The sequence below is a fragment of the Neovison vison genome, chromosome 3 (genome assembly GCF_020171115.1).
Source record: "Neovison vison isolate M4711 chromosome 3, ASM_NN_V1, whole genome shotgun sequence".
Classification (NCBI taxonomy): domain Eukaryota; kingdom Metazoa; phylum Chordata; class Mammalia; order Carnivora; family Mustelidae; genus Neogale; species Neogale vison.
In genome coordinates this window covers 77,846,606-77,859,915 of record NC_058093.1, presented here as the reverse complement: position 1 = coordinate 77,859,915, position 13,310 = coordinate 77,846,606, and the positions used below count along the sequence as shown (strand labels likewise).

Here is a 13,310-nt window from a genome sequence, read left to right as displayed (position 1 = left end):
GTAGATACTGTTGTGTTGTGATAAAATATAAATAACATAAAAGGTACCATTTTAACCGCTTTAAAGGTACAATTCAGTGGAATTAAGTACATTTGCAATGTTGTGCTACCATTTCCATTCTCTACTTCCAGAACTTTTTCATCATCCCCAAGTAAACTCTATACCCATCAAACAATAACTGCATTATCCTCCTCCTCTCAGCCCCTGGAAAACTCTGTTCTATTTTTTGTCTCTATGAATTTGCCTATTTCACTAGGTAAATTTTTGAAGTAAGTAAAATGTTATTTTTGGAGATTCCTCCCACTATTTCTTTATGATCCATAGAACCTTTACATTGTTCTTGGCTCTCCAAAATCACTTTAAGCAACTTCTTCCCATAAAATGTCTCAAACACTTCCATCCCCATGGAAGGACATTCTCTTTTACCTTCATGTCAGACATAGAAATCTGCTGAGACTAACTCATGCAGATGTGTAAGTAACTGGAGTTCTTTGAGGACTTTCTTTGTGACAGACATTTTTCTTTTTTTTTTTTTAATTTTTTTTTAAAGATTTTATTTATTTGTTTGGCAGACAGAGATCACAAGTAGGCAGAGAGGCAGGCAGAGAGAGAGAGGAGGAAGCAGGCTCCCCGCCGAGCAGAGAGCCGACGCGGGGCTCGATCCCAGGACCCCGGGATCATGACCCGAGCCGAAGGCAGCAGCATAACCCACTGAGCCACCCAGGCGCCCCGTGACAGACATTTTTCTAACTGCTTTCTGTGCATTTAGCCATTCTATCCTCCCAACCCCACCCCTAGGGATACGTTATTATCATTTCTCTTTTACTGACAAAGAAACCGAGACTCGGGTAGGATGAAGCACATTTCCCAAGACCACATAGCAAACAGGCGATGAAGCCAGGAGTTTGACTCCAGAGGCAGTTTTCCTAACCACAGAAGAGGCTTGTTAGTCAAAAAAATTTAGTAATTAATGGAATATGAAGCTTTGTGACTAATGGCATGTTTTCAAAGATGTTTTTGAGCTAAGAGCACTTTCTGGTGGGAAGCCAAGAGTCATCAGGCAGACCTAGAGTAGTTTTTTGGTTTACCCGTTACCTCCATTCCACCTCCCAACTGACTCCAAAAGGACAATCTGAATCCCACCTGTCCAAGGAACTTGACTCCTTCTCAGACTCCTCCTGCAACATTCTCCTAGCCCCTTCTGCCTGTCCTAGAGGACAGAACCTCCTCTGCCTAGACCTCTGCTTCTGGGTGGGTACAGAGGAGGCATAGAGCCCTTCTTAGGCCTTAACTTGAAAAAAAAATGACATCAAACTTTAACATTTTACTTAGCTAGTCTTGTTTTAGCCAAGATTTGCCTCTTGAGACTTAAGCTAAGGTCAGCATGACTAACTTCTCTCCCCAAACTTGTCCCCAGCAAATGTGCAGTCTTAATAGTCACTCGAATATAATGGTCATCTTTTCACAATTCACAAAAAAAAAAGGAAAAAAGGACTAATAAAAACAAATGAACAAAGTTATCGCATAGAGAGAAAAGGAAAAGAAAACTGCCAAAACAACAATAGTAATAATAAAAATTATTGAAATAAATTTACAAGCCTGCCATCTTAAATCCTTTTTGGAACAAGATAAGGAATAAATATAAAGGAACAAATGAATGAATGAATGAATGAATGAATGTGCTTGGGTGGTAGCCTGGAAGAATTAATTCAAGTGTATTTCACACTCAGGAAGCAGGTTACTGACAAGTCACAATGGCATTTTGAATGTATCACCTTTTCTCATTCTGACATCTATTTAATTTATTGTAATTCAAAGTACCCTGAAATTCTACTAACATCCAGATATATTTCTCTATCAGAGAATGATTCAACATACCAGTCCTGAAAAATAAATTTGAGCTTCCTCCAACCAAATATCCCCTGGTGGGCCAAATTCCCTTAAGATTTTTTTTTTTTAAGATCGATTATTTTTAACCCTAAATTTCATGGTAGAAATGGGAGAGAAAATAATGATTACTCATATTAGTATCTCCTGAATATGAAAGTAGTCTGGGTTCCTAATAAGAATACATGCATTTGAGGTAAAGGATAGGTGAGCAGCTAAAAACTCAAACTCTGAGATCAGACTAGAGTTCAAACATGGCTTGGTCTCTCCTGGTTGTATGACTTGGAGCAAATCCCAAAAGTATCTGGAGCAGTAGAATAAGGGTACAGATAATAATTGGATTTTCCTCATGGGGGTATTGTGAGGATTAAGAGAGATAAAGCTCCTGGCCTGATTCACAGTAGGTAAAGAAGTTAGCAGCATTAACATCTCTATCTATCCTAAGATAACTGAGGTCTGAGTGAAGCTTTAGTATGTATTGCTCTTAGGGTTTTGGTGTGGTTTGATTTGGTTTGATTTTAGTTGTTTGGGTTTGTTTGGTTGGTTGGTTGGTTTGTTTTTTGGTGGAGGACCGCAGTCAGCTCAGATCACAGATATGTGCTCATCAAAGAAATAACACGAATGGATTTGCCTATGTGGGAACCACTTGCCCCCAAAAATATCCACACTGCAAAATGAGCAACTTCTCTTAATTCCCCCAGCCATCCCTGGAGGGCTCACTTGGAAGATACTTACTATGTCTGAGTTCAGTACCATCCCTAGCCCCGGCCCAGTATAACTGCTTCCCTGGACACTGCTCCTCATTTTAGAGTATTCGACGATGGCTCATTTTTGTTGTGACCCTCCCCATGGAGTGATAAGTCTTCAAGCCAAGAACAACTTAAAACCCATGCCCTATTCCCTCTGTGGACTACAGAATTCCCCACCCTCCCCTTTGTGCTCCTCTCCCATATCCTGGACACTGGGATCTCAGAAGTCTCTGCCTAAAGGTCCCCTAGTCTGTCTCCTAAATCCTAATAGGTTTCTTCCCCAAGTCTTTCTTCCTGTGGGGGCCGGAACACTACTGATATGTGTACCCTGTCACCTCGAAAAAATGGCCAAGAAGCAGCCGCTTTCAAAGCTGGGCAGGTTGATGAGCGTGATGAGGGAGGCTGCAGGGGTCCACTACTTACAGAGTAAGGCCTGGGCAGGGGTTATGTGGGCACAGAGGGACAGCCACAGCCAGCTGGCCCAGCCTTGTCATGCAAGGAGCTGAGAACTCTCAAGTCAAACTCAATTAGCCAGGCTTTTATGAAAGTTGTTAAAAGGTAGGAGGGCAGAACACATTTAATAATTCATTCATTTGATATATAACTTTAAAATATTTAATTATATGGTATTTGGGAGAAATGTGCCCCTTCCTGGGCCCAGCAAATATTAGGGGCAGAGTGAATGACTTAGTGGCTTATTGAAATGTATCCTTTATAGGAAGAGTAAAGCAGGAAAAAGAAAATTTCAAACCTAAGAAGCCAGTTTCTAATTGCGACCGGCACTTGAATCTTAACACTCAGTAGGTGTAAATGTGGGCACCAGTTGCCTGGAAATAACTGTGGAGGGTACACTGGTATAACCATTTTCTAAGATTCTACTGTGGACAGAAGTATTTTCACTGTTATAATTGTAAAAGTCAAAATCTCATGACCTCTCCTTCCGTAGCCGCCTCCTTCTTTATTCCCTTCCCCTAAAAATTTTCTAGTTCAAAATATAAGCCCTTTGGGAGTTGTGTCATCTCATTTCAAGAGAAAATTTGGGGTATAAATAGCTTCCAAGAATCAGTTGAGCACTGAATGGACGGAGGTTCAGTTTTCACAGCTCCCTGGCCCCCCATCTACCCTTAGCTCATGTTTAGAGACACTTAGCTTTCTGCTTTATTGACCCTCTTAGGACTAGAAAGAAAGAAAGAAAGAAAGAAAGAAAGAAAGAAAGAAAGAAAGAAAACGTTATATCAGTGGAAGGATTTCTCAGAGGTCAACAGTGATAACATTTTATACATATACTCCTTATCATTTACTTTCTATACAGTGTACTTTAAGAATTCCTAAGGAAGATGCACTGGTGACTATATTTCATGTTCTAAGATTCTTAAAGACAAAGTTTTGATTTTTTAAGAGCACTCATGATATAAGCAATTATGCTTGCTCTGCCATCTAACATTAGTGTGAAGAGTATTTGAGCTATTGGATATTTTGAAAGTAAAATTAATTACAGCATTTGAGATCCTATTTTATCAAACCTACTTGCACAAATTTATTTCAAAAATGAAATGAGGGGACAACATAGTCTTACATGTTTTCTCTGTGACATAATCTTCTGTAAATATTCAGATATTTTCACATGTCTCAAATAGATGTATAGGAAAACTGTTTATAATTCTCTAGCAAAAGTCAGGATTATTATTCCACATTATATTATAATTCTGCTTCTGCCCTATGTAGCATGATCCAATGAAACCCGAAGAGTCCTTGTAGTACTCAGAGGCAGGAAGACAGAGAGTATAAGGCAAGTGCCAGGGAAAGGGAGAATAAAAGGGAGAAGAGAGAGACATAGAGGAATGGGGAGAAATATGTGCCATTAGGTGTGTTGGTTTTTTAAAAATTTGTTTATATTTAGGTTTTTACTCACATGTCTTTCAAGTTTCTTTTCTCCAAACTGGAAAATAATTATCTTAGTAAATCTGCTACAACTATTTATAGCTTCCTTAGGAATGTCTTACTAACTCTACTAGAGAACTGAGTCTAAAAGAGTTAGTATTTAACAGAAATACTGACTTCCTGGGCTAAAGGCATGCAAACGGTGTGTACAATCTTTAAAATTTCTTTTTACTGTGCCTATAATTCAAAATGCCATAAAAAATGTTTAATGTCTTTTCCACACCAAATGTTCATGTTGCCCTGCAATTTACTTCAAAGAATTGTAAAGGGGTTATTCAAAGGCAAATTATTTTAAAGGCAATGAAGGGGATGATTGACAATAGTGAATTCACTCCCAGGTTACTGCTGCTGATCATCAGTCAAATAATATAGGACTCTAAAGTCTCTTCCACCATCCCCATCCTAACTCTACTCCTCAAAAGTAATCACTTGCAAGTTTAGTGTAAATACCTCTAGATCTTTCCTAGACATTCAGTAGATACATGTTCATCTCCTGCTCTGTGCCATGCACTGTTGTGGGTGCTGGTAATAACAACAATACTCAGAAAGAGACCGACTGTCAGCTCCCAAAGTCTTTATGGTTTAGTGGATGAAACATAGAATGAATAAACAAACCAGGAAACATACAACATGATATCAAGTAATGGTAAGTGCTAAGAAGTCGATAGTAGGACAAAAAGACAGAATAGAGATGTCCGCTGGTTGAGTTGGTATGAGGGAACAGGGAAGACTTCTTTCCCTGAATACAGTGAGAAAATAACCCCCCCCCCCAATAGGGTAAGAGAGTCTAAGCAAAGCCAACAGCAAGTGCAGAGACCCTGGTGCAGAAGCAAGCCCGGGAGTGTTGAGCACAGCAAGGAGGTCAGCACTGCTGGAACAAAATATATAAGGGGAAACGAGTTAAGAGATGAAGGTAGAGATGGGGCTCGTGATAAGCTACATAGGACTTAATGAATTAGGCATTGACAAGGTCTGACTCGTACTTTAAAAGAGGCAATCTGGCTGCAGAAGGAAGAGACTGAAGGGGTTCAGGACAAGAACTGGGAGACCGGTAGGAGGCTACTGCAGTAGGCCAGGAGAGAGATGATGGTGGCTTGGCCTCTCTCTCATTCATTGGTGGTAGGCGTGCAAAATGGTACAGCCACCTTGGGAGACAGTTTGGAAGTTTCTTTAAAAAACAAAACATACTCTTACTATACATTCCAACCATTGTGGTCCTTGGCATTTACACAAATGAAAGTCTGAAAAAGTCTGCATACAACTATTTGTAACAGCTTTTTTGTAATTGTCAAAACTTAGAAGCAAATAAGATGACCATGGCTGAGTGTATAAGTAAACTGGATATCCACACAATAAATTATGATTCAGCAATTTTTAAAAAAGAGCTATTAATACATGAAAAGACAGTTTGGTATTATATCCATAATAGCTAAAAAGACATTTTAGTGCCCTGCAAATGATTTTTATATTTCAAAACCAAAAGAATAAGTGATGTGCTCTATTAAATGAAAATTAATATAATGCAGAGTTGTGCCTTTGTCATCTATCAGATTTATAATCCAAGCTGATAGTTACCACATAATGTTCATGAATGATAGTAATATTCTTCCTGAGTCTTTATATATATATATTACATATATAGCATATATCTTTATATATCTATATTTATATATCTATATCTAGCTACATCTATTTTTATATATCTATATCTATATATCCTTAGCCTTTATATTATTAGAAAGAGAGGATGAGAGAAGGAGAGAGAGAGAAATTGAAATTAATTTCAAGGAATTCGTTCATGTGATTATGGGGGCTAGGAAGATGGAAATCTTCAGAGCAGGCTGCCTCTGGCTGGAAATTCTGGCAGGAGTAAATATTAACAATCTTTAGTCTGAAAGCAGTCTAAAGGTAGAATTCCTTCCTCTTAAGGGAATCTCTGTTTTATCTCTTAAGGCCTTTAATTAATAGGATGTGGCCCACTCACCTATGGAAGGTAATGTGCATTAAGTCCCATATCTGTATTTGACAGATTATTTCCATATGCTTATTTTGTTGATGATATGTCTTAGATGACTTATGAATTTAGAACATACAGCCTTAAAGATATCAACATTAATTGACCACCAACACAATGGTGCCTGTCATTCTACTTGGAGTAGCTGATAAAACAAGGCAGCAGGAGAATTCTTGGAGCTCCTTGACATCCCAGGATTATACCACAATGGTTCCCATTCCACCTGTCCTGTTCTGTGTTTTTATTTGATCACTAGATAAGAAGTAATAGAAAGGGCATAAGCCCTGAATTTTCAGACCATGTAGTGTAGTGTCTTGATACAATGGGCTAAACGATCCAATTTAATATGGACAAAATGCTAAAAACATATTTTGCCTTGCGTTCCAATGTCAGTGTATTAAGCATAAATCAAAACCACCCAAACATAAGTTCCGAAAGAAAGTTAAAGAAGATACAAAGAAAGTATTAATCAGTATTAACTTACAATAATGCAGGGCTCTTGTACCTTCATATATATACGTGTAATTTTGTAACTCTAGCACTGAAGTTGTATATATTGTGTCATAAGGCATTTCATAACCACATTTGTAAATATCAGCAATTGGCTGTGCTCTAAATGTTTCTAGAAAAGAGCTCCACATAGAGGTCATCATATAACCTTTTGAGACTGTTCTTGGTAGTATTGGGTGCTGTGGATGGGCTTTCTACCTTTTTTGCCCTTTTCTTGGTCCCTGCCCACTCAAGATGGTGTGACTTGTTCTGGAGGCTTTAGCATACAGTATCATTCTGTCTTCCTTCCATCAGCTTATGATCCTTGGGATTCACCCTACACAAAGAGATTTACTTGGGGCAAATGGAACCCCAAACCCAAAATCAAAGCGCGCTCAAATTAGCTCTGAATTATTAAACTGGTGCACTAATATGGAATTAACAAAGTCAAGTGACAGAAGTGGCCTGTGCTCTTCCTGGAGGCAAAGCTCAATTGCTCTGTGGAATGTTTTTGTCATTTGTGGGGAGGTTTTCACACGGTCTTCCCAGTTCAGACCTTTAGGAAGTTCTGGATCACTGGAGCTGACCAGCCTCAACGATAGGTACTACACCCACCGGTCCGGGCAGTGTGGTCTATCTGGAGCTTCTAGAAGATAGGACAGTGCAGTCGTTTCACTTCCTGTTCACTTCCCCACTGATGTATTTCGTTTCCTTGGCCAACTGATGTTCACCCTCAAGACAGCATCTGCCCTTAACTTGGGGTGTTTCTCTTCCACTTCCACTGGCCCTGTTATCTAAAATGAGTTTTTGAAATAATCTGTTTATCTTTTTTTCTTCCCTTTTTAATCTGTGATCTTGATCTCATAATGAATGTTAGAGTACTTGATGTCCTATTTTCCTACAATTTAGAGATAGCATTCAAATGAAATAACACATGTGAATGACCTGTAGACTCCAAGGCCGTACACAAGCAGCCTGTGCTAGCTGCATTGTATATATGCATGACTAGCAAATATCAGACGACTTTGATAACTTCTACTCCTTGTTTTCTTTCCAGTCCAGTTGCCTCCTTTAATAACAGACATCTGTTTATGAACTCTCTTCTCTATTTTAGTTCTCTTCATGACTAGAATAGTATATGAATTGGTATCTCCAGACGGGTATGACAGTATCTCATTTGGAAAGCTGCAAATGCTCAACTCCATTAGTGCTGGCCTTCAGAAGATGATCAATTTGAGAAATTCAGAGCTTTTCAAATGTTAATCCAATTTTTTTTTTTTTTAAGTAGCTCCTACTAAGGGATGATCAGAGAGTGATTTGCTATATTTTCAATCCCATTGCAATGTTTGTTTATTGTCAGGTTTTTCTTCACTTTTTCCTAAAGTTTAATTGGTATAAATTTTTGTAGAAGACTGCTGGATACTGAAGATGAACTCAGTGACATTCAGACAGATTCGGTCCCATCGGAAGTACGGGACTGGCTGGCGTCCACCTTCACACGGAAAATGGGGATGATGAAAAAGAAATCTGAGGAAAAGCCAAAATTTCGAAGCATTGTGCATGCTGTTCAAGCTGGAATTTTTGTGGAGAGGTAAGTGAAATTGTTAGTATTTCAAGATAATAAAATTTAGAAGGTAGGAGATATACTTACCATCTCAAAGTTATATGAGCCAAACATTTTACTTACTGAGGAACACTGCAATTGTAAGTATACCCAGAATGAGCAAATTTAGAACTTCATTATGAATTTGCCTTAATAAAACTGTTTTGTCCTGGGTTTATTACTTTAATTCCTTTTAATTTGACATAAAGACTGGGGTGCCTGGGTGGTTCAGTCAGTTAAGTGTCTGCTTTCAGCTCAGGTCATGATCCTGGGGTCCTGGGATCGAGCCCCATGTCGGGCTCCCTGCTTAGTAGGCAGTTTGCTTCTCCCTCTCCCTCTCCTCTTCCCCCTGCTTGTGTGCTCTGTCTCTCTTACAAATAAATAAATTAAATATTTTTTAAAAAGAAAAGACTAAAAGCAGACTTTGGAATGTCTAGTGTACCTCAAATGTAGCTTTGCGAGTAACTTTATTAATTTATTAAATTATACCACATTCATACATCACATTCATACATTACACAACTAATTTTACTGGAATAAAATGTAACTTTTCATAAAACAAATTCTATACTACATACTAAAATCAAATAAGACTTTCTCTGCATTAAGTCAAAAAGACCATCCTCTTTGCATCATGGGAGAAAAGCTCCTTATGTAGCTTTTGTAGAGTTCTTTGACATTTCTGTCACTAAAGCAAGGAATACTTGATGGCCCCTAGAAGCACCAAATCAAATCCCCGTAGTTTCTCATGTGAAATACATGTTAATGTGGCCTAATTTTATATTTGTCTAGCCCTTAAGAATACAGTCTATTTTTCTGTCTAGGAAACAAGATGTTCCAGAATTAAAGCTAAAGAAATTACTTGAAATAAAGATGTTACATCTGACAATTCTGAAAACTAGTTATTAGAAATAACTTAGATTAAAAAACAATTACTTTTTATTAAGTTATATGTATATAAAGATGAAACATTTTTAAACTAATAAAATTGAAGAGAGAATTTTTTGGTCAATATACTTAAATTTGAGAGAGACCACATCATTTTTCATCTTCTGACATCTCTAGTTATTATTTCTAATGAACAGTATACACTTTAATTTTCCTGTTAAAAGAAAAATAGGAAACACATTTGGGTTTCCAAAATGTAAATGAGAGTAATAAGAAGTATTTGATGCCATTTAAAAATATAACTACAACACATAAAGCTTGAAGTTCTTGCTTTGTGCCTCTATTATCCACAATAACCACCACTCGGTGATTATTTAAATTATTTTGAGTATTTTATTAGCCATATTTAATTGGCTTTGAAAAAAGAATCCTCATAAGAAGCAATTTTATTAGTGTGGTAAAGTGATAACCACACCCCCTTTTAAGGTATATAAAATGGTCCCAACTCTGCCAGGTGGGACCAGAAATCTGCAACAGGGAAGCAGGGCTGGAGAGAAAGATTATCTATAGTGGTATAACCATAATTTTAAAACAACTTAGGAAAATGTATGACATTTACTGATTTTCATTAACACCAAATCAAAAATATCTCAATAATAGTTCAGAAAGTCAGTGAGAGAATCACAGATAAAAGAGAATATTTGTGATTTGCTGAAAGAATATATATTTTGTCTTTTTCAAGAAAATATTGTAGAACTTGGCAAACTGAAAAGAAGGCAAACTGTGGGAGTAAATTTCTATTCCTATCCAGTGAAAGATTAAGATTTCCGTAAAAATTTATTCGTTTGCTAAGTGTTCATTTTTTTCATATGCTACATAAAATATTTTACTTAATGACCTATAGAAATATCAAATATACTTAACTGACAAACAGTCTTGAAGAAAACAGTATGTTACAAACATATGGAAATGAAATTCCCATTAGTTGGTGCATAAAATAGGAACCTATGTTTATCTTGAATTTTCAAAGATAATTGTCATCCATTTTGAAAATTAGAAAGCCTTCCTGAGTATTCTCTCAAGTCTCCCCTCCCAAGACTCCATGTCTCCACAGGTCCTTGCAATTCCATTACCCAGGTGCACTTTCCCATCTGCTCACTTCCCCGTCTCCCCTCCTGAAACCCTAGTCCCCAGCTCTGTCATCTGCCATCAGAAACAGGACAGTAGCTTTCCAGTTGGGTCCTCACTTCCTCAACTGCCCTCTCCAAACAAGTCATTCTACAGGGACATTTTAAAATATAAATTAGTCCCTGTCACTCCTAAGCTTAAAATCTCTTGATGGTTTTCCATTTCACTTGGTATTAAGGGTGATTTCTGTATCATGGTTTTCAGGGTTCAGCACTTTTTAACTTTCTTGTCTCATCAAGTGCTACCTTCATTTTTGACTGAATTTCTATATTGCTCTGATTTCAATGCACATCCCTAACCCTTTCTTCCCTTGGAACCATAATCCTGTTATTCCCTCTACCAAAAATGATTTTCCCTGCCCCTGCTCCTGGCTGGCCCTTCCTGTCTTTCCAGACGCCTTCCCTGATCGCTGTGCACACCGTTCATCACTTTGTTGCCCTGACCAGTGGTTTACCTCACAGCACCGAGTGCTGCTTGTAATCATGTGTTTTTTTTATTTATTGCTCCTCTTCACTGCTCAGTAAGCCTCACAAAAGCAGTGCCTGTCTTTTTCTTGTTCGCTCTGGGCTCTTACCTAACACAACGTCTGACATAAGACAGTTTTTAGTTTTCGTGGAGTTTTTTTGAGTTCTTGAATTACACATTGCAACTGTAGTAAAAGCTTCCAAAAATAATCTACCGTATTTCCAGGACTTTCAACACCTGCAGGAGTCCAGGAAATTCATTGTTCTTTTTCAGCAACTTGTAGTATGTCAGTTATTTACGCAAGTGTGAGGCAGCGGTATTACGGTCTGCCACAAACAGATTCTGATTCCAGTCATCCTTATTTTTTTGTCCTAATACTTTATTTCCAATTATAGGATTAGGAAAGATAATGGGGAAGTTCCTCCATTTCCTCAGAAAGATAATCTTCTTGGTCTTGCTTTATATTCCATGTAACGAGAATGCACCCTGACATTCACTCCTTAAGCCTATTCCAGTTCTAAGAGATCAGCACCAGAGTTCTGACAGAGCCCTGGGAGCCCCAAAGAACCTAAGAATTGCAGGCAACAGCATGGGCTGCAGAGTAGTGAGAACAGTAACATCAATGATACTAATGGCTTTCTTGTATTGAGCACTTATTATATTATGCTAAACATTTATGTCATTTACTCATCACAAAAAACTTATAATTATCCTCATTTTACAAATGAGTGACATTATATAGCTTTCCAAAGGTCACATAGCTAGTGAGAGGCTAGTCTGTTATTTAAAGCATGTCTTCTTTTTGCTGTATCCTACTGCCTTTTGGTGACGTGAAGTCACAAGGATTGAAAGTTACTTAATTTTTTAAAATTTCTTACTCATTATTATATTGACCTTATTTTCCTAATCCATCGTCCTTTATTTCCCATCCCTCTATTTTTTAGTAGTAATGACTAGAAGAATAGATAGAAAAGACTGTTGTCTCCCAGAAAAAAATCCTACAAAACAACTAAATGTCATTATTCACAGTAATTATTTTCTGGATCTGTTATAGTACAATTACTATTTTCCTTGCCTGCAAAACTACCATAATTATACCTATCTCAATGTAGTGATTAATATAAGTATTTTTATTTATAAAATGCTCTGAAATCTTCCGAGAAATAGAGAATAAGGATGATTTTTTATTATAACCAATTACCCACATTCAAAAATTATTGAGTCATTTAAAATAAACATTAAATGGAAATAGTGAAATAAAGTAATAAGGTCTCTGTGATAAAATGGGGAAATACTTTATTAAGGAAGGTAGGCTAGAGGTATACATAAATGCAATATTTTAATTCTGAGCTTTTAAGAAGTCAAGATTCAAAAGAGGAACATGAGAGACACCTAGATGGCTCAGTTATTTAAGTGACCGTCTCTTAGCCTCAGTTCAGGTCATGATCTCAGGGTCCTGGGATACAGCCCCACTTCAGGCTTCCTGTTCACTGGGGAGCCTGCTTATCTCCTTCTCCCTCCACCCCCACCCTCACTGGCATTCTCTCTTTTTCAAATAAACAAATCTTTTAAAAAGAGAGAGAGAGAGAGACATGAATTATTGGCATTTATTATCTTTAAAAGAGAGGTTTTACATAGAAACTAAGAAATATATCTTGTGGCTTTAAATCCATAAGGTACCTTGAATCAAAAAGCTTAGTATCTAGGGGCACCTGGGGGGCTCAGTCAGTTAAGTGTCTGACTCTTGGCTTTGGCTCAGGTCATGATCTAAGTGTTGTGAGAGTGAGTCCTGCAGGCTCAGCACTCCATGTGGAGTCAGCTTGAGATTCTCTCTCCCTCTCCTTCTGCCTTCATGCTTGTACTCTCTCTCTCCCTAAAATAAAGAAATTTTAAAAATCTTAAAAAAAAATAAGTTAGCGTCTCCTGTAGTAGTTTTATGAAATAGCAAAATATTTTCCAAGTGGCTATTTCTTATATTAACCTCCCTCACATAAATTAATGATATAATCATTAAATTTTTACTTTGTTCAGGCATTTTGAGAAAAATTACAAGAGTATAGTCTAGGAATGTAGCTTGCCAATGGAC

At 37.5% G+C, this 13,310-nt stretch overlaps 1 protein-coding gene across 6 annotated transcripts in view; it reads left to right on the top strand.

The window, feature by feature from the left end:
* PDE1A (phosphodiesterase 1A) overlaps nucleotides 1–13,310 on the top strand; it is a 344,668-nt gene that overhangs the window by 259,985 nt on the left and 71,373 nt on the right. For all 6 annotated transcript variants that reach the window (XM_044242484.1, XM_044242487.1, XM_044242483.1 and 3 more), the window contains one exon: nucleotides 8,489–8,671. In XM_044242484.1, coding sequence (XP_044098419.1) covers nucleotides 8,489–8,671 — 183 coding nt within the window. The remainder of the gene's footprint in view (nucleotides 1–8,488; nucleotides 8,672–13,310) is intronic.